The 21,627-nt window shown below is 37.3% G+C and overlaps 1 protein-coding gene across 1 annotated transcript in view; it reads left to right on the forward strand.

Annotated features, from left to right (window-relative positions):
* CNTN5 (contactin 5) overlaps positions 1-21,627 on the forward strand; it is a 1,356,469-nt gene that overhangs the window by 980,841 nt on the left and 354,001 nt on the right. The window contains exon 9 of the mRNA XM_054524966.2: positions 15,109-15,211. Within this exon, the coding sequence (XP_054380941.1) occupies positions 15,109-15,211 (103 nt within the window). The remainder of the gene's footprint in view (positions 1-15,108; positions 15,212-21,627) is intronic.

Below are 21,627 nucleotides of genomic sequence, written 5' to 3' on the forward strand. Positions count from 1 at the left end.
AAAGGATAAGTTAGGAAGGCATCAGAAACAAAGAAAAACTAAAGGGAAATTTGCAGTAGAGTGGGCTATGTAGGAGCATTCAGATTTGATGATGATTGTTTTGACCAGTAAGATAATTTAAATAACTGTATCATAAGGCAGAACATGATTGGTATCATAAGAAATAAACAATTATGGGCAGCCGGGCATGGTGGCTGACACCTGTTACCCCAGCAATTTGGGAGGCTGAGGCAGGCAGATCACTTGAGGTCAGGAGTTTGAGACCAGCCTGGCCAACATGGTGAAACCCCATTTCTACTAAAAATACACACAAAAAATTTTTTAGCTGGGCATGGTGGTACATGCCTGTAGTCCCAGCTACTTGGAAGTCTGAGTCGGGAGAATCGCTTGAACCAAGGAGGCGGAGGCTGCAGTGAGCCAAGATTGTGCCACAGCACTCCCACCTGGGTGTCAGCTAGACTCTATCACAAAAAAAGAAAGAGAGAAAGAAAAGAATGGGAAAGAAAGAAAGGGAAGGGAAAAAAGGAAGGGACAAAAGGAAAGGAGAAAAAGAAAAGGAAAGGAAAGGAAGAAAAGAAAGAGAGAAACCATGATGGGGAATCTGCAGTAAGGCACAAGATTTCTTGCTGGAGGAATTACAGAAGGTTGTTTTCTGTTGTGGTGATGGGGATGATTTTTTTGTTTTTGTTTTGTTTTCATTTTGGTGGGGTTTTTGGGGGTGGGGGTTGGCTTCTTGTTTTTAATGAAGGACCTATTTTTGTGTTCCTTTTAAATGTTTTTATAAGATACAATTTGAAGTCAAACATAAACTGAATTTTAGTGTGCATACGATCTTATTGAGATATTTTTAGACAAGGACCAATAGCATGTATACAGGCTCATCATACGTTTAGAATAAAGTATATTTAGAAAATAGCAAGCACTCCTATTACATGGAATGTTGCATGCATAAATGGGAAGAATTTGAGGTAAAATATAGAAAGATAACTTAGGACTAGAACATTGGAGCTGATGCAGAATATTTCATGACCGCTTTGTCAGACTTGCCACAGGGGTGCCCCGTTTACTCGGCCCACTGTGCTCAACCCCTTGCCGAAGGGAGCATGTGAGTAAGTGAGTGTGGAATCCTTCCAGCCAATGCTCCAGGTGCTGGCAGGAGCAAGCTCCATTTACTTATCCTGCGGCAGTGCCTAGGTGAGGGTGCCTGCGACCGTGAAGCTCAAGAAGGGGTGTTACCATGACTTCTTAGCTCCACAACCCATGGAGTGCAGTGTATTATCAGCTTACTTGGCCCCTTGCCTCATCACATGGGATGGCTGTCCTCCACTGGCAAGGGCAAAGGGCCACTGTGATGGCCATTTTTGGGTACCTGCACTCAGTAGTTCCTGAGCTCTTGTCTGGTATCCAAGAAGAATAAGGTCATGCAGACACTTGAAGGATGCCAAAAGTGGATAATTTTGTATAGCAATGGAAATGGCTCTCAGCAGACAGGGGAGCAGGAGAGGGGAAAGGACAGGCAGGTAGTCTCCACGCAAAGTCCAGCTGGCTCTTCCCTGAAGTCAAGTTGTCTCTGCTCTGAAGTCCAGCTGTCTCTCTGAAGTCAAGTCACCTCTCTCCAGTCAAGCCACCTCTCTATCCTCTACTGACTGAGTCTGGGGTCTTTATAGGCACAGAATGATGGATAGGGTGGGCTATAGGTAGTTTTGGAATAGGCAACATTCAATTGGTAAGAAGGCATTTTTCAGAAAGAACCCATCGGGAAAGAGCGGGCAGACAGGAATAGAAGTTTTCACTTTGGGCCATGGGTTTCAGGCTTCTCAGCTTGAAGGTGGTGTTTCACCAGGGACGTATCCCTGTCTGCCTCCTGCCTCTACCAAAGCCTTCAAGTGGAAGACTAATAAATTTAGACATTAGTGAGTAAAGCATTCATGACATCCTTTTTTAGCCATTGTCATCATCCGTCTTTTAATAACCCCTCATCTTCCTGGCACAGTCTTCCTCATTTATTAAAGATATTATTCAGTCAATGTCTTGGTGAAACCCGTATATACATCAATAATCCATCCAATATTATGACTTCTCAGTTTCTTTACCTCCATGCTTCCCATGAACTTGTACTCCATCCCATCTTAGCCACCCTTTCCTGTGGTAATAGCCTAAATTTTGCAATTATCAATTATTCTACCTTCATCACAATCTCAATTTCAAGTAAGCCACTGTCTGCTGACATCCTCTTTTCCATTCAAATAATTATGTTTACTACTTCCACTTAAACAATTATTTGGCCCCTTCAGACCTCTCATTCCTTTTATCAGTTCACCACTTCACTGTCCATCACACCCTCACATCCTCAAGTGCCTTCCCTTTCTAGGTGAGATTACATAGTCACTTATTGCAAACATTCTCCTCTGTAAGCTCTCAACTCTCTATCCCATCAATCTCTTGATCATATAATACTCACTTGGCAAACCTCTTACCTCAACCTCAGCTTATGCCCCATTCATTTCGTGATTATATCCATATAGGAGTATAGATAGAAAAAAATACATAATTTTGAACACAGATTTTGCCTTAACTTTATATTCTTACTTACCTTTCAGTGACAAATATAAGGTCTTCCCTATATCTTTATCTGTATGACTACTACACCACTAATTACAAATAATAAACTGTTCTTGACAGTTTTGTTTGTGCCCTAGATTTCATCTCTTCTTACCTACATCAAGAAGTTGTCATCTGCAGTTATTTACCCTCTCTTGCAAACATCACATTTCCCTCCATCCTGAATCATTCTTATCAGTAAACATGCTAGAATATTTATTATACTGAAATTAACCATTTTGTGATTTCATAGCTCCCTCAAACTTCCATCCTTTTTTTCTCTGCTCTCCTTGATAGCAAGACTTCATCCAAGAGTTGTTTAAACCCATCTCAAATTTCTATTTTATGTTTTCTTATACCTAATCCTATGAAGCTTTAATAACCACCATTATTGCAAATGCCACCAAGGATCTTCACATTGCCAAAGCTAATGGGATAGATGAAAGGGAATCCAAAATAAAGTAATGGCAATAAGAATAAAAATAAGGAAATGAAAAAGAGACATGTAATAGGAATCAAATTGACAGAACTTGATAATTGACTGATTGCAGAGAAGTGGAGAGACCATCAGCTTATTCATTCACAAAATGTGTTTATTTTTTAAAATATCACGATAATTTAAAACATCACAATAATTTAAAACAAAATATAGATTTTTTTATAATTCCAGATTAGAAAATTATTTTAAGTATCCCACAAAACAAAAAGAACACAAACACTGAAATACAAAAAATGAAATATTCCCTAGCTCCTATATCACCTATCACACACATATATAGTTGATAACAAGTAGATTCACTAATTGTCATCAAATATTCTTGACCATTAACTTTGTACCAGGGACTGTGTGAGGATACAAAGGGAACAAAATGATGTGGTTCTTGTCCTGGTTTAGTTTACAGCTAAAAGTGAAAACAGATATGGAACAAATGGGTAGAAATGCCATTAGATTGAATAATAGATTGATTCTGATTTGTTTTACCAAAAAAAAAAGAAAAATAATGAATAATGCTATTTCTCTTTATATATATAAATATACACAGTATTCATATATACATAATATATGCATATATATTTTATATATATTTCTCCATGTGTGTATATATTTACATTATATATACTTGCATTATGTATATATGAATATATATACACATGCACACACACATAGATATATGCACAGAGAGAGAGGAAAGAGATTAACTTGGTGAGGGAAGTGGGGTGGGTAGAGAGGAAAGACTTTACTGAAAAAGTAATGTTTAAAGTAGAACTTAATTGACTACAAAATTGGGAATGGGTAAATAAATTCTTCTTTGCAAATGATATGAATGTTTCCTGGGGAGCAGAATAAAATATTGAGGAAAAGTGGCTTCAGACTTAATACAGTCCTAGCATTTGAACTCCTTGCCTTTTATTTAATAGCTCACTGATGTGGAGGGAGTTACATAATTTTTAAAATAGTTTTCTGTTATTTAAAATAGGGACTATCGTATCTACCTTACTGTGTTTTGTAAGTTTTAAATGACAGTTTACTTATATACAGTTCACAAAGCACCAGGCTTATAGCAGATGTTCAGTTAATGTTTATTCCCATCCGCTTTACATCTAGAGTCTTTAATGCACAAAAAGCCCTGTGATGAAGCTATGATAATCAGCATTCCCCCTCTGGAAACATTTCTCCTTTGAACCATGTCATACACGGAGGCTTTGAAATCCGCAAGAGTTTGTAAAATGAAATATGTTGTGAATTGTCTACAGAGCAAATCAGGAGCTGCTACATCTTGTATCTCAAATATGAGTGGTAACAGCAGGAATGCTGGCATTCTCCACAACAAGACTACAGTGAGAAAACAATCTGTGCAGATTAAAGTGTAAAAATAAACTTTTAACAATGGTTTAAAACAACTCATTTGTCACATTTTTTTCCCAGAGTTATGCAACCAGGCAGCTGATCAACTGTGCTGGCAGAACTAATTCCTCCAGGATATTTTAGGTCCCTTTACTTCTTGGTAATTACTGTATAGATTGGTAGACAGCTATGAGTAAGAAACTTTTTGGAGGGAACAGTCCTGAAGAATGATAAAACTTTACAAATAAAAAAGTAATGTGAGTGAGTGTTCTTGATAGTTGCAAGGAAGAGGAGCTCACTCAAGTGAACCTAAGTTAGGAACTTTTTATTTTCAGGAGATACATGACATGATAAGAGAAATGGTATAGAGAAATCCAAGATTAAGGTCTGTAATATGGCTTGATTTTGTGGGGACTAAGACAGGAAGGGACTGAGTCCAGATAGTTCTAAGAATGTTAGCAGCAGGAGTTCATGACTATTCTCTTTATGAGTTCCCCACCAGTGTGGCTGAGCTATTACATGTAGCTTTTGTACTCTTCAATTGTCTTAGCCTTATCCTCCATTTTGAATATATTCTTCCTACCTTCCAGATGGGGTGTGTGTGTGTGTGTGTGTGTGTGTGTGTGTGTGTGTGTGTGTGTGTAAACAACTTCCTTATAACTTAGGTTTGCCTTGAGTCACCTTAATATTATTTGTGCGTCACTGCCTCCTTTCATTTTTTTTTGTTTGTTTGTTTTGCAGAAAGGACTGTGGATAAGGTGATTTATGATTAATTTGTCTAATACATTGAGTAAAGTCCACCATATTTGTGAGACATATTTCTTTGTTTAAAAATGGAAAACTTAATCTGCTAGACTTAAATGTTAGAGTGAACTGTATAGAAATCACAATTTCTACTTAAATCATAATTGAAAAGAACCAAGTCTGATTGGGGTGCAAGAGTCCCATAGAAGTATTCAGAGATCTTCAAATAATTTAATTGCTGAAAATTTAATTGTTGAATTGAGCATCAGTGTGTCATTTGGAACTGCTATATTTTTATTTTGATTTAATTTCCTTTTTAGTCAGTAGAGCCATTCTTCCATTATTATTGGGCCCACTTTGCTTTCAAAGAAGCGTTATTGGCTGTTGGAAGGAGAATCCTAATTTGTTGAATATTTGATTTGTCATTCTAAACCATATTCACATAGGTCTTGGTGGCAGGTCATAAAAATCAAAGTACCAACTTTTTTTTTCTTTTTCTAATTATTCAAAAGGCTCCAATTCTTACACAAGTAGACACATACACACACACTTCACAAAGTCAAATTAACCTTAAATTTTAAAAAACCGCCATAAGCATTTTAAATTATGAACTTATTGTAAAATATTTGTTTCTGATTATAAGCATGTAATTACAGAGAATTTTCTATCATTTTATGCGTGGAAATTTATGAAAATAATAAACATCTACTTTTCTTAAAAAAAATCTCACGTAAAGTGAATATTTAACCCTTTGTTATCAAATTTTAAAAGTTTGCTCTGTCTTTTTTGTGTGTGTGTGAGAACTGAGTCTCACTCCACTGCCAAGGCTAGAGTACAGTGGCATGATCTGGGCTCACTGCAACCTCCGCCTCCTGGGTTCAAGCAGTTCTCCTGCCTCAACCTTCCAAGTAGCTGGGACTACAGGTGCATGCCACCATGCACAGCTACTTTTTTGTATTTTTAGTAGAGATGGGGTTTCACCATGTTAGCCAAGATGGTCTCAGTGTCCTGACCTCGTGATATGCCTGCCTCAGCCTCCCAAAGTGCTGGGGTTACAGGCATGAGCCACTGCACCTGGTCTCTAACAAATTTCTTAATGCCAGAGAAAACTTTCATGTTTGGAAAATATATATAGTTGCTTTCTTCAGGCCTTACCTTTATAAGATCTTTTTCTAAGTTATTGATGCACATGGAAGAAGCCCTCAAATGATGGTGGAAAGACATGAATATATTTCTCTAAATCATAGTGGCAAAACAGGATAAGAAAATAAGTCTTAAAATTTAGTAATCGGAAGAAAGCAATTATAGTGTAAGCCAGCCCCTTGATCAATTTATTCTTGATGCTTGGAAAGGGAAAATAAATTTATTGGCTTCCCTTATTTTTAGAATATATTTATTGGCTATTTTCTAAAAAAATTTATTTTTAGAATAAATTTATTGGCTTCCCTTATTTTTAGAATACATATATATATATACATGCACACATACATACTAGTGATGAAAAACATTTTCTCCTAATGATAAAACTCTCTAGGTTATTTCAATCCTCCTACATAGATAATACTCATAATGGTGCATTTATTTGTTGGTAACATAAGCCATTTATGTCAGAACATTCTTCAGTCCTTTATTTACATAGCAATCACTCACCTTAAGAAACTATGATTCAGGATGATATACACTTTTTGAGGTGAGAAAAAAATTTTCTATCTATCCAGGCTCGTGAACTTTGTACTTCTCAGTGGTTCTTTAAGGAATTGAAAATAAGGCATCTGGACATGTTTCTAAATGATTAGAATTTCCAAATACTATAACATATTTATTTGAATACAGTTACGTACAGAGATATATGTTGATATATAATATAAAATCTAACATACTACTAGATTTCTAAACCCTCAAGAACATCAGCTCTCTCATTATGTATGAGACAACTGGAATCCAGAGAAATTCTGATTGCTTCAGTGTTGCAACAGAGCTAGGGCTGGAAAAGGGAATTGTGTCACTTAACTATGCATCACAGGTAGATATTTAATATGCCCTGAAAGGATAAGAACAATGACATATCTCACACATAGCACAATATCTTTTGCCCTGTCTAGTGTTATGAATGTGATAGAATCCAGATAGGTTATGAGCTAGAACCTGATATTGTGTCACCATTGGTTATGCTTGGCACAATGACATAACAGTCAAAACTCTTCTGGTTACAGGCCAGGCATGGTGGCTCACGCCTGTAATCCCAGCACTTTGGGAGGCCGAGGCAGGTGGATCACGAGGCCAGGAGATCGAGACCATCCTGACTAACATGGTGAAACCCCATCTCTACTAAAAGTACAAAAAATTAGCCAGGCGCAATGGCGGGTCCCTGTAGTCCAGCTACTCGGGAGGCTGAGGCAGGAGAATGGCCTGAACCCGGGAGGCGGAGCTTGCAGTGAGCCAAGATTGCGCCACTGCACTCCAGCCTGGGTGACAGAGCGAGACTCTGTCTCAAAAAAAAAAAAAAAAAAAAAAAAAAAACTCTTCTGGTTGCAACTGAGAAACCCAACTTGAAATAACCAAAATAGGGAATTCATTTAATTTCATGAGAGAAGGGCAAGATGCTAAATCCCAGGTAGAACTGACATGCAACCAACACTGTTTTTTCATCTCTCCTCTATCTGTATTGACTTAATTTCAATAGCAAATTACTTCCCTCCATGTAGTGGAAGCTCCAGTGACTGTCAGGCATGCAGGTTTGTTTGTTTGTTTTTTTTCCACTCAAATACTCAAGCAAGTATTGAGACTCAGACTTCCTGGTCTCTAACTGAAAAGCCTCAACCTCAGCTGCCCATTCATGAATCACTGTGAACAGGACAAAGGGGTAATCAAACTGGCCAAGCTTGGGTCACGTGCCCATAACAAGTTAATAACCACAGCCAGGAAGATAAAACCTATTCAGGAATATAGTGGCTGCTATTCAACTCACATCATCATAGAATATGGAAGAAACATGTCTCAAATGAAGCAATGAAAAAATAGTTGCTATTTTTAGAAGACAAGAAACAGATATGAAGTATGGTTGGCAAAGATGTTGAAGGCAAAAATGTAAATACCCATTATTTAGACATATGAAAATGATCAGCTAAGCCTTTCCAACTCATTAGTCCAGCCAAATTCTCAAGGTTTACTGGACAGGAGTTCTTAACTCCAGCAATGATTATTACTAAAAGTGTCAGACAGAATGGCCATTTGAAATATGCAACAACAGGTATTTCATAGACATTGGCCAATCAGAACAAGACCCTCAGCCAATCAGGAAAAACACTCAGCTCTGCTGGGAGTACCAGCACATACAGGTTCAATATAATTCTCCTTAATGTTAGGGCAAGTTGCCACTGAATACTGTATGTTTGACAGCATGACTCTCTGCATGCCGTTTTTCAGACATTTTAGTCAATTATACTCTAATCCTCAGAAGGACAAGTCACATGAGAAAAATCAGAGTAAAGAAAGGTACATTCTTGAATTTTTTTAATGTTCATAAAATCTCCTAGAGAAACTATCACAATATGAAGTTCATAGCCCTACCTTCAAAAAATATTCATCATCAGGCTTAGAGTTGAATTCTGTTGCCTGAAATTTTAATAAGTTGTCCAGGTTTTTCTGGTATTTTGGTTCTCTGTTCTGTAAGGTGCTTGGAGAAACACTGCTCTAAATTGCATGCCACTTAGGGAAAAGTACCCTAGCTCTTCAAAAGTAATTGGAATAAATAAAATCAACAACCATAAAGACAAAGAAGGAGAGTAATGTGCTTTCAGCTGGAAGGCTTCTGTTTATGAGAAATTAAGGTAACTTAAGGTCATCTTCTAATGTCACGTAATTCTAAAGTAGGGCAGCCACATAAGCCAGGAGAGACAGGTCTGGGGAAAGAAACAAAGACACACATTGAGTGTTTCTTGAGCTATATTCAGCTCCATACTAGGGGCAATCAAAAGATCAAAGAGCTACCTTGACTGAAGAGAGAAGCCTGATATTTTGATCTTCAACTATGTGTCTTATGGGACTGTCTCCCTTCCCTTTCAGCATCAAACTCTGCGTAACAAAAGAAATTTCAAGCTAAACTGCACAAGATTCGAGATACTAAAACTTGCAACTGAAATAAACCATGTAGCCAAGTCAGACAGTTAATGATTAATGTAGTACATATAGTATGCCTGGACTGTTATACTCTGTGGTTGAAGTTTCTCAACACAGTGATCTCAAGAAAATAGCTCTGCACATAAGGTCAGAAAATCCCTAATTTTGCAACATTTTTATCAGCAACTTTCAATAGGACCTTGGGCTAGTTACCTGACCTCTTTGACTGTCAGTTACGTCATTTCTCAAAGAAGAAGGGTAAATTATAGCAGCTAAGGCAGTGGGTGGTTCCCAACCATTTTGGCACCAGGGATCAATTTCATGGAGGACAATTTTTTCACAGACACAGAGGGATGGTTTCAGGGTGAAACTTTTCCACCTCAGACCATCAGGCTTCAGATTCTCATAAGGAGTATGCAACCTAGCATGCACAGTTCACAACAGGGTGCCCACTCCTGTGAGAACCTAATGCTGCCACTGATCTGACAAGAGGTGGAAGTCAGGCAGTAATGCTCACTTGCCGGCCTCTTGCTTCCTGCTGTGCAGCCCGGTTCCTAACAGGCCACAGACCACTACAGGTCTGTGGCCTGGAGGGGTGGGGAACCCTGAGCTAGGCTCAACTTTATCTCTAACACAATAATCCCATGAAATGTAAAGCGAAATGTAACCGCTGAATATTATCATATGTTAAACAGCAAGATATCTAAAGAGCTTTCTAATATGTCCTTATATCATCACTCTTAGTGTGTTGATAAAATTTTAAAAACCAGTTATAATTTCTTGCAGTATAGCCCAAATTAGGTAAAATAATTTGAAGCCTCTTATTCAACTCTTTTTGTTTTATTTTTAATATATAGTTCAGATATTAGCAACCTCTTGGGGCCAGAAGTGAGGCTTAAGAATGCCTTTGGCCATAATGGAAATTATTTAGGAACACCAGAAGGCTGTATCTGGGCAAAATTACCTCCCAAATACTATCAGAAGTACCCATCCTTTGGGTCATTTTTAACGATTATGGCAATAAAAGAATGTCTTCTTTGCAATTTATAAATGTAATCTGGAAGAGAAGAGAGACTATATGGATCTGATCTGAATCATATCAGTCAATAGTATCAGTAACTATTTGGTATTATTCAGAAGCAGATGTAGATTTTGAAGAGCCTAAAATGTTGTACAACCTTGGTACCTTCCTTAATAAAAAGAATACTAAAGTATTAATAAAAAAGTGGGTTCTACAAAAAGTATTTTATTTAGAAAGAGAAAAAAATCAAAATGAATTACTGGAGCTTTGGAGATTGAAGTCCCTTTCTGCTAAGATCTCTTTGGACAATTTACTAGAAATAATTATATAGAAATATTTTCCAAATTTGGCCTTCCACTCCAACACCCTATGACACTGAGTAAATGACATCACTCACAGGGACCCATGCATATAAGAGGCTTAGGTTTAATAAGCATCATGATAAATCAGGTGTTATTGTGTCATCAGATTAACAGGTAGAAAAGTAACAACAATACCAAATCAATTTTAAGAATAGGCAGGGAAATCAGAAATTAAGTTTGAGGACTGCTTCACAAGAGCAGTCATAGGTAGCTTCTAAACAGGATGCCTGGAGTCTTCCTATGGGGCTTACAAGTAAAAGAGCATTAAAGATAAACTTCACATCATTAAAAACATTCGGCTGAGTTTATAGGTATCATCAGCAGACCACATCCTGCTATTCAAGTAGCTAGTAGAGACACCATGGGGAAAAAAAGTTGACATGAAGAGGAAGTAAAAGAAAGGAACCTGGCAGGTATAGTATGGAGGGGCATGGGGAAATATTTAAAAAGAAGAAGAAACAAACATTATTGATAAAGAGAGAAGAAGTCGTTAAACATTTGTTTTTGGTGACATAATAGTGCTAACCACTCAGTTCACTTGCTATTTATCAGGCTCTTGATGTGCAGCAAATTTTAGACTGGAAATTAATTGAGGCAGTTAGCCTCTTAGAGTAGGACATTATATTGATGTTAATTCCCTTCTATGTCCTCAGTAAACAGATTAGAAAAATGAAACCCAGAGTTTTCTGATCTGTCAGAGATGGTACAGACTAGACATTTAGTGAGCCAAGTCTAGAAGCCAAATCTCTGTGATAAAAACTTTAGTGACATTTTTTTCTCCTTTGCCAAAAAATTTAAAAAAAAACAATAAATACCACAAAGAGCAAAGATAACCTTTCTGTCTTATGTGAGATTAAACATTTTCCATCTAAACTTATCCATATGCTTTCTTCAGAACTTATTTCAAAAGCTACATAACAAATAAATAGATAAATATTAAACACATAAAATGCTTTTCTCGCCAAAGGTAGCCCTTTTTTTCCCTTTGCATGTCCAGTGTATGTGACCTTCATATCTTAAATAATTTATCTTACTCTATTTGGGTTTCTTCTTCTTTCCTCTCGTTCCACATACATATGCAAAATAATTGTACAGAGAACTACATATGCACAAAGATGCATCCATGCTCATATGGCCACAAACATAGACACCCCCAAACACATGCACAGTCTCCTCAGAGAAGCATCTGTGCCAAATCATGGCTGTTTTCTATGTGGTATTTTACACATAGGGAGCGTCTAAAAAATTAATTTTAGGAGAAAATTTGCTCCAAGGCTATCTGATGGCACTAGCACCAGAATCCACCAGGCCTAGGCTTTTGCATTGTTTTCTAATAGGTAAAAGCCCTAACCAGTCTCATTGCTTCAACTACCACCTCTAAATGAATGTAAGTGTTTTCCCCTGTCTAGAACTCATCTTGAGCTTCATTCTCTCATTTTTACTATGTGGTCAGATACTTTCTTCTGAATGTCTTGTAGGTACTTCAAACTCAATACCTCCAAATTGAAGCTCATCAGCTTTTCTACTTTAACTGTGTTCTTTTTTCTTTTGTTGACATTGCCCAATTCCCCAAGCTGCAAATTATAGTAGTATTATTGACACTGCCCATGCCCTTATTCCTGTACCTCATTGTCTGCTGAGTTTTACCAATTCAGTTATTAATTGGTTTTTCCCATCTAGTGCCTTTTGTTTGTTTTTATTACTATTAATAAAGCTCAGGCCTTTATCTTGTATTACTGAAGTAATGTCATTGATTTATTTGTCTCTGCTCCAGTTTCACTATATATATCTCAGCATAATGCAGCTTCCCTACTCAAAACCACTGTAGCTCCAAAACAAATTAAAGTCTAAATGTTTTACTCTGATAATCAAGCCTCTCTATTTTTCAGATTCCATCTGTTTTTTCGTTCCATCCATATATTTCCAGATTTATCTAATATCACTTCCCTTCACATATCCAGATGTCAGAAAAACTGATATTCCTATTTCTGGTCACTTCCCATCTCTATCATTTTTTTTGTAGCTCCGTTTACTTTCTCCTATCTTTTTTCCACTTATCCAAACCCTCATTATTCTTATGATCTCCTCAAATGTGCATGTATTGGTCTATTTTCACACTGTTATAAAGAATACTTGAGACTGGGTAATTTATAAAGAAAACAGACTTAATTGACTCACAGTTTCACATGGCTGGGAAGGCCTCAGGAAACTTACAATCATGGCAGAAGGTGAAAGGGAGGCAAGGTACATCTTACATGGCAGCAGGAGAGAGAGAGGGAGCATGGAAAACTGCCACTTTAAAAGTCATCAGATTTCATGAGAACTCTCTCACTATCATGAGGACAGCATGGGGGAAACTGCCCCCATGATTCAGTCACATTCCACCACGTCCCTCCTTTGACATGTGGGGATTACCATTTCAGATGAGATTTTGGTGGGTACACAGAGCCAAACCATATCATTCTAGCCCGACCCCTCCCAAATCTCACATTCTTTGCACATTTCTAAACCAATCATACTTTCTCAAGAGTACCCAAAATCTTGACTCATTCTAGCATTAATCCAAAAGTCCAAGTCCAAAGTCTCATCTGAGACAAGAATAGTCCTTTCCGCCTATGAGCCTGTAAAATAAAAAACAAGTTAGTTACTTCCAAGGTACAGGCATTGAGTAAATGTTCCCGTTCCAAATGGTAGAAATTGGCCAAAACAAAGAGGCCACAGGCCACATGCAAGTACAAAACCCAGCAAGGCAGTTATTAAATCTTAAAGCTCCAAAATAGTCTCCTTGACTCCATGTCTCACATTTAGGGCATGATGATAGAAGGCGTAGGCTCCCAAGGACTTGGGCACCTCTCCCCCTGTGGCTCTGCAGGGCACAGCCCCTCTGGCTCTTTCATGGGCTGGCGTTGAGTGCCTATGGCTTTTCTGGGTGCTCAGTGCAAGCTGTGGATCCACCATTCTGGGGTCTGGAGGATGGTGGCCATATTTTCACAGCTCCAGTAGACAGTACTACAGTGGGGACACTTTGTGGAGGCTCCAACCCCACCATTCACCTCTGCATTGCCCTAGTAGAGGTTTTCCATTAGGGATCGTTCCCTGCAGCAAACTTCTGCCTGGACATCTAGGTGTTTCCATACATCCTTGAAATCTAGGAAGAGGTTGCCAAACCTGAACTCTTGCCTTCTGCATATATGTAGGCCCAACACCACATGGAATTTGCCAAGGCTTGGGGCTTGCACCTCTGAAGCAATGGCCTGAGCTGTATGTTGACCCCTTTTAGCCATGGCTGGAGTTGGAGCAGCTAGGACACAAGACACCATGTCTCGAGGCTGCACAGAGCAGTGGGGCCCCAGGCTGGCCATGAAACCATTTTTCCCTCCTAGGCCTCCAGGTCTGTGATGAGAGGGGCTGCTATGACGGTCTCTGAAATGCTGTGGAGACATTTTTCCCACTGTCCTCGCTATTAACACTCAGCTCCTCGTTACTTATGCAAATTTCTGCAGCCAGGTTTAATTTCTCAACAGAAAATGGGGTTTTTCTTTTCTAGCACATGAAAAGGCCTCAGGAAACTTACAATTATGGTGGAAGGAGAAGGAGCAGCAAGGCATGTCTTACATGGTGGCAGAAGAGAAGAGAGAGAGAACAGGGAAACTGCCAGTTTTAAAACCATGAAATTTTGTGAGAACTCTCTTACTATCATGAGAACAGCATGGGGGAATCTACCTCCATGATCCAGTCACCTCCCACCAGGTCCTTCTCTTGACATATGCAGATTAAAATTTGAGATGTGATTTTAGTGGGGACACAGAGCCAAACCATATCAGTGCATAATACTTAATACCTCATTCATGGCAATGATCACTTCTTGTCTTTCATTACAGTAATTTGATAGATAGCTTTTCTCCCATACTTGAGTATACAGTATGTTGTTTCTCTCTTTAAGAATATAGTTGCTGAGTGCTTGAGAGCACAACTGATTAGTCTTTTGTTACTCCCATAATTTTTGGCAAAATGCCATGCATATTATAGATATTCGATAAATATTTGACTTTATAAATGAATATTTATTTGGCAATAAGGAAATTTTGATAACTTTTCTTATTTAAAATGGGAAATAGTCATAGTTTTTTTAGAACAATTAGTAACTGTACTACTAGTGTTGATTAACACTTTCAATAATTATTACTTTAAATGATAATGAACATGCGTGTAATCTAGTCCTCAGGGGAAGACTAGGATTTCATCAAAATGATAGAGCCTAAGTGTACTGCTTATTTCAATACATCAAAAAATTTAACAGTCATCAAACAGATATTAACAACCAAACCACAGTGATTTTCAATGTAACATCTCCAGGATTCAGAAACAAATTGTAACATTCATTTGATGCTTAAAGACAATTTTTTCTTTCTAAGGTGTGATGGGAGAATATGAGCCGAAAATTGAGGTCCATTTTCCTTTCACGGTTACAGCTGCTAAAGGAACAACTGTTAAGATGGAATGCTTTGCACTTGGCAAGTAAGTACATGTTCCTCCACAATTAAACACAATTGTTTATTAAAATGTGACATATCTTATTTTTGGATCACTTATTTTGCTAGGTGTCATTTCCCCAGATGTTCCATGGTGGCTGTTTATTTTCTAAAAGAAGGTCAAATGGGAATTGACGAAGTAATCAGTTACAATTATCTTCTAGTCATTTCTATGGACAACGATTTCTATAATTTTGCTGTTTTAACATAAAGAAGACTTTAATGAATAAAAAGCTTTACATCTTTACCTATATATCTTAAAATTTAAGTGTCATCTTTAAATTTCATTCAGTCATTATGTAAATAAAGAGGATAGAAAGGCAAAGTACTATCCGCTCGTCATGTATAGGATGTAGAGTCTTATAAGACATAATAAGACAGCAGATAAAAATCATAAGGATAATAGTTACATAGTGATACTGTGTATTACCTTAGTATCTCCTGAAATCACAACTTAATAGCACCAGCTCTCAATATGTACAACAAGTAATCATTTCCCAAATGAGAGAAAGAATTTATATCACACCCTAATGCCTGCCATACTTAATGATTCTGTTTCTGAGGGTTTACAGCCCAGGATATATAGTCACTTGTCAATGATGTTTACAGCATAGGTATTGAGAACAGAGGCAGAAGTGGAATTTTGATTATATTTGATTATCGTATTATGATTTATTTTAAACAGAGTGTTGTTTTTTTTAGGATGATAAGACATCAGGGTTCTTTCTAGACACTATAATTTGCATAAATGTATCTCTCTGAGAGTTACTAATTATTTAACTTCAGTTGCAGAGAGCAAACTCCCACAATATAACTATAAAGTAGTCGGAGATAAAGCCAGCTACACAAGTGTGATTATTAAAGTAGGTTTAACCTTTGGGTAAAGAAAATATTAGTAAATATGAAAAAAAATCAGCTAGCTAAGGGAGATGTAGGGAACAAACATAGTAAACACCGTGTGTTTTAATATCAAGAATGATTAAAATAAAACATATGTGCAATTCTACTTTAAGTAGAAACAATGTCATAATAGACTATAAGGAAAATGAACTGTTATGTGACCCATCTTTTAAGTAAAAGATAGCCATAAGTAGAAATAAATTTCAAAATGTAAAATGTATCTAGGAGGTATTTGGGCGGATATCTGAGGAAGCCTTCTAAACCTAAAGATATTAGTTAAGTGCATAACATTGAATAATAGTTAAAAGTCTGGTTTGTCACCATTTGTTGTTGTGTGTCAAGTAGGTCTGAAAATGTCCCAAGTAAGAAGCTCAACTCTGACAAATGCAAAAAATAACATATTCTGGCTTGAAGACAAGGGTTTCAGTGTATCCTGTAGTTAAATAATTCTTCAGTGCCAGAATTTATAGTAAGGCCACAGACAAAGGGAGGTCATATTGTAAAACAAATTAGAAAACTAGACTTATAGGAAAAAACCAATACAAATATTTCCCCAGGCAAGCTTATTTAATAAGTTAGATGTGGTTGCCTTTGGAAGCCTTGAAATACGTTTAGTAAATTGAGGCTTACAGTCTCTTTCATTCTAGGTAAGACCCAACAGTCAAATCACTAAATCACTTATGTTCTTTTAATATTTTATTTTCTTCAATCTTTCTTCTCCGTCTTTGCTACCCAACTCTCAAAAGTAAATAAATAAAAGGGAGTGTAAAGAAGACTGCTTCAGTCAAGAAGGTCTCTGTTTATCACTTGGTATCCTTTCTAAGAAATGTCACAATTATGGAAAAAAGCAACATCTTATGAAGAGATCGACCCTCTACCTAAAGACCAGTCTGCCACCCTCATGAAAATAAACAAGATCAAAGAAATAACATCTTGACATGTGTTCATCCTTTTACAGCATATTGTCTTGTGGTGTGGATCACCATTTCATCCCAACATAATCACAGCAATTGCAAATTAATTCCCAAGCATCCGTGTGGCTCCGGCAGCTCACTTGAGCTGCTTCTTACTTCAACAAGCACATGGTGCTCTTGCGGGCCTTTGTCTGTTGCAAAAACTTCAGTATCTGTCACTGGATATCGTCAGGATCTTACCATTCAGGCTGTTTTTCCCCTCACTGTGTCCTAACCAAACATTCCTTGTAGAGTGTTATAACCAAATTCTGGAATGGAGCATGTCAAACTTTTTTTTTGTCTTTTGGCCTTTGCACTTGCTGTTTCTTACGCTGGGATCTCTCTCCCCCTGTTCTTTCCATGGGGGCTCTCATTCATCCTCTGGCCTCAATTTCAATATCACTCCTGAAATAGGCTATCTATGAATGACCACCTTATCTAACTCACACCCATTATTCTCTATCTGTATACCTTTTTATCCCTTTTTTACAGTCCTTAACACAATTTTAAATTTCCCACATACGTGTTTCTCCACTTAAAACATTTATCTGTGTCAGGATCCCAGATGTAATCAGGATCCAACTCAGACATTTGAATAGAATTTAGTAAAGTGATGAGCTGAAGATCTGTGAGCAGGCTAAGAAGAACAAGAAGAAAAACCAAGACATGTGTAAACTCCTGATAGCAATAACTCATTGTCGTGTGTAATCCTGAAGGAGCAAGGGGGAAGAGATAGTGTTTCCAGAACCAGGGAAAACTGGAGATATGAAGTGGGCCAGGGATCAACCAATGGGAGCTGTAATGACTGTTGCTGTGAGGAGACACAGCCTTTATATAACAACACAGCTGAAGAAAGGATTAGGAAATTTATATCCTGACTTCTTTTTCCTCTTGCCTTCTCATCTCCTCTGGTGGCTCTCATGGCTGAAGTCAAACAGAAGCCACTCTACAAGCCTGGGGATGCAATTGTCAGTTCACAAGGCAAGGCAGAGGGTCTGCAGGGAACAAGAAGGTGACAGGCAAGGGAGGAAAATAAAATAGTCAGCACTTTCCCCACTCTTAGGCTTTAATCCCCAAGAAGGCAGGAGTCATTACTGTATTCTTCATTTACATATTCCTAGTGCCTACCACAGCACCTGGCACATAGCATTCAGGAAAAAGGAATGAGTGAACTTAAAAATATTCCATCTACTTAATCCAATCAACTCTTTATTATTAACAATTAATCAAAAATAAATAAGTTACTTATGCCTTATCCTGTCCCCCCCACAAATACATCATGTATACTCTGCACCTGTATCTCCTGCTCTCTTGTATTCTCTTATTTATATCCAAAATTAAGTGCTATACTTGCCTCTACCTTTTCCTACCTATTCTTGCCTCACTCTATCATTTATCTCTGTTATCTTAGACCTACCATTCTCCAACTCTCTTTTTTATTTTTGTGGTAAGAACACTTGTCATGACATCTACCTTCTTAATAAACTTTTAAGTGCACAATACAATACTGCTGACTCTAGATACAAGGTTGGCAACAGCAAATCTCTAGAACTTATTTAATTTGTATAACTGAAACTTGCTTTTTATTTTATTCTCAAAGCATATTTTCATGTCCAAGTTGTACTTACTGTTTAACATGACAATCCCAAAAAACTTTCTTGATCTACTGCCTCTGAAGAAGGGTTTGTTTGTTGGCTTTTTTGAGGATAAGGATAAGAGAGATTTATCATATCTATAGAAGCTAGGGCAAAGGATGGAGTGAAAAATATTTATATATCACAAAGTGTAATATTTTATATAATAATGGTTTGAGGGACAAACAAAGAAGATCATAAGTACAAAATCTTGCTATTTTTAACTTTACCTGTTCCCAGCCTTAGTGGAGTAATTCACATTTCGTACCAAAAATCACTATTTTTTTAATCATGTTATTCATTGAACCAAATATGTTCCTAGGTATATAGTCATTCCTTGGAGATATTTGAGGTTCAGTTCCAGATGCCACAATGAAGAAAGTCACATGAATTTTTTGGTTTCCCAGAGAACACAGAAGTTATGTTTACACTATATTGTATGTTATTAAGTAGGCAGTAGCATTTACATGCCTGCCTTACATACATACAACAATTTACACACGTTGATTTAAAAATATTTTATTGCTAAAAATTGCTCATGCTGATATAAGTCTTCAGCAAATTATCATCTTTTTGCTGATGACTGATGCTATTGACTGATAAGGGTGGTGGCTGCTAAAGGTTGGGGTGGCTGTGGCAATTTATTAAAAGAAGACAACTATAAGGTTTGTCACATTGATTGACTCTGTAGCTTATGATGCTGTTAGATAGCATTTTACCCACAGTAGAACTTCTTTCAAAATTGGAGTCAATCCTCTCTAACTCTGCCACCACTTTGTCAACCAAGTAGATGTAATGGTCCAGATGCTTTGTTGTCATTACAACAATGTCCACAGCATCTTTTCCAGGACTACATTATCTCAAGAAACCCCTTTCCTTGCTCACCCATAAGAAGCAACTCTTCATTCATTTAACTTTTATCATGAGATTGCAGCAATTCAGTCACATCTTCCTGTTCCACTTCTAGTTCTTGTTATCTTGCTGTTTTCATCACATCTGCATTTACTTCCCCCACTAAAGTTTTGAACCCCTCCAAGTTATCCATGAGGGTTAGAACCACTTCTTCCAAATTCCTATTATTATTTTGACCTTCCATGAATCACAGCTCTTCTTAATGGCATATAGAATGGCGAATCCTCTCTAGAAGGTTTTCAATTTACTTTGCTCAGATCTATCAGTGGAATAATTATCTGTGGAATCTCTACCCTTATAAAATGTATTTTGTAAGTCATTCTTAAGTCATTGGATTTGAAATTTGAAAATTACTCCTTGATCCATGGGCTACAAAATTGATTTTATGTTAGCAGGCACGAAAATAACATTAATATTGCTCATCTACATCAGAGCTCTTGGGTAATGAGATGCATTGTCAATGGACAGTAGTATTTCTCTTCGCTAATGAGATGCATTGTCAATGGACAGTATTATTTTGAAAGGAATCTTTTTTTCTGAGCAGTAGGTCTCAACAGTGGTCTTAAAATATTTAGTAAACCATACTGTAAACATGCAGTGTCACCAGGCTTAGTTGTTCCATTTCAAGAACACAGAGTAGATTTAACATAATTCTTAAGGGCCCTATGATTTTCAAATTGGTAAATGAGCATTGGCTTCAGCTTCAACATCACCAGCTGCATTAGCCCCTAACAAGAAAGTTAGCCTGTCCTTTGAAGTTTTGAAACCAGAGATTGACTTGTTTTTAGCTATAAAAGTCCTAGGTTGCATCTTCTTTCAAAATAAGGCTGTTTTGTCTACATGGAAAATCTGTTGTTTAGTGTAGCCATTTCCATCAATTATCTTAGCTAGATTTTCTGAATAACTAGCTGAAGTTTGCACATCAGCACTTGCTACTTCACCTTCCACTTTAATGTTATAAAGATAGCTTCTTTCCTCAAACCTTATAAACCAGCCTCTGCTAGGTTCAAACGTTTCTCCTGCAGCTTCCTCACCTCTGTCAGCCTTCATAGAATTGAAGACATTTAGGGCCTTTCTGTGAGTTAGGTTTGGGCTTAAGGGAATGTTGTGGCTGGTTTGATCTTCTACCCAGACCATTAAAACTTTCTTTCTATCAGCAATAAGCCTGTTTTGCTTTCTTATCATTTGTGTTTTCACTGGAGTAGCAATTTTAATTTCCTTCAAAAACTTTTTTTTTTCATTCACAAGTCGGCTAACTGAGCACAGGCCTAGCTTTCAGTCTGTCTTGGTTTTTGACTTGCCTTCCTCACTAAGCTTAATTTCTAGCCTTTGATTTAAACTGACAGATGTGCTGCTCTTCCTTTCACTTGAACACTTAGAAGCCATTGTAGGGTTATTAATTGCCTTAATTTTAATATTATTGTGCCTCAGGGAATAGGAAATCCCAAAGAGAGGGAGAGAGATGAGGGAGTGGCCAGCTGATGGAACAGTCAGAACACATACATTTATTATTTTAGTTTGCTGTCTTCTATGGGCATAGTTCATGGAGCTTCAAAACAGTTACAATAAAAACATTGAAAGATGACTAATCACAGATCATTATAACAGACATGATAAAAAATTGAGATACTCCAAGAATTTCCAAAATGGGACACAGTGATAATAAGTGAATGCAGGCTATTAGAAAAATTGTGCCAGTAGATTTGCTTGACATAGCATTGCCACAGACCTTCAATTTGTGAAAAACACAGTGTCTGCAATACACAATAAAGTGAAGTGCAATAAAATAATGTATGCCAGTACCTTCTGTCTTAAGAAAAAATAATTCACTTATTAATTCAGAGGTGTCAAAGTATAAGGGTTGGGCTTTGTGTAGCTCTTTTCATAAATGTAGTAGACTAAAGTACCTCAAAGAACCTAGAACCAAATGCAGGTCTGCAAGCTCTGAAAGCCAACTATGTTCTAGGGACTGTCACATCTTCCAGGATTTCCATAGTCTCTGT

The sequence above is a fragment of the Pongo abelii genome, chromosome 9 (genome assembly GCF_028885655.2).
Source record: "Pongo abelii isolate AG06213 chromosome 9, NHGRI_mPonAbe1-v2.0_pri, whole genome shotgun sequence".
Taxonomy (NCBI): domain Eukaryota; kingdom Metazoa; phylum Chordata; class Mammalia; order Primates; family Hominidae; genus Pongo; species Pongo abelii.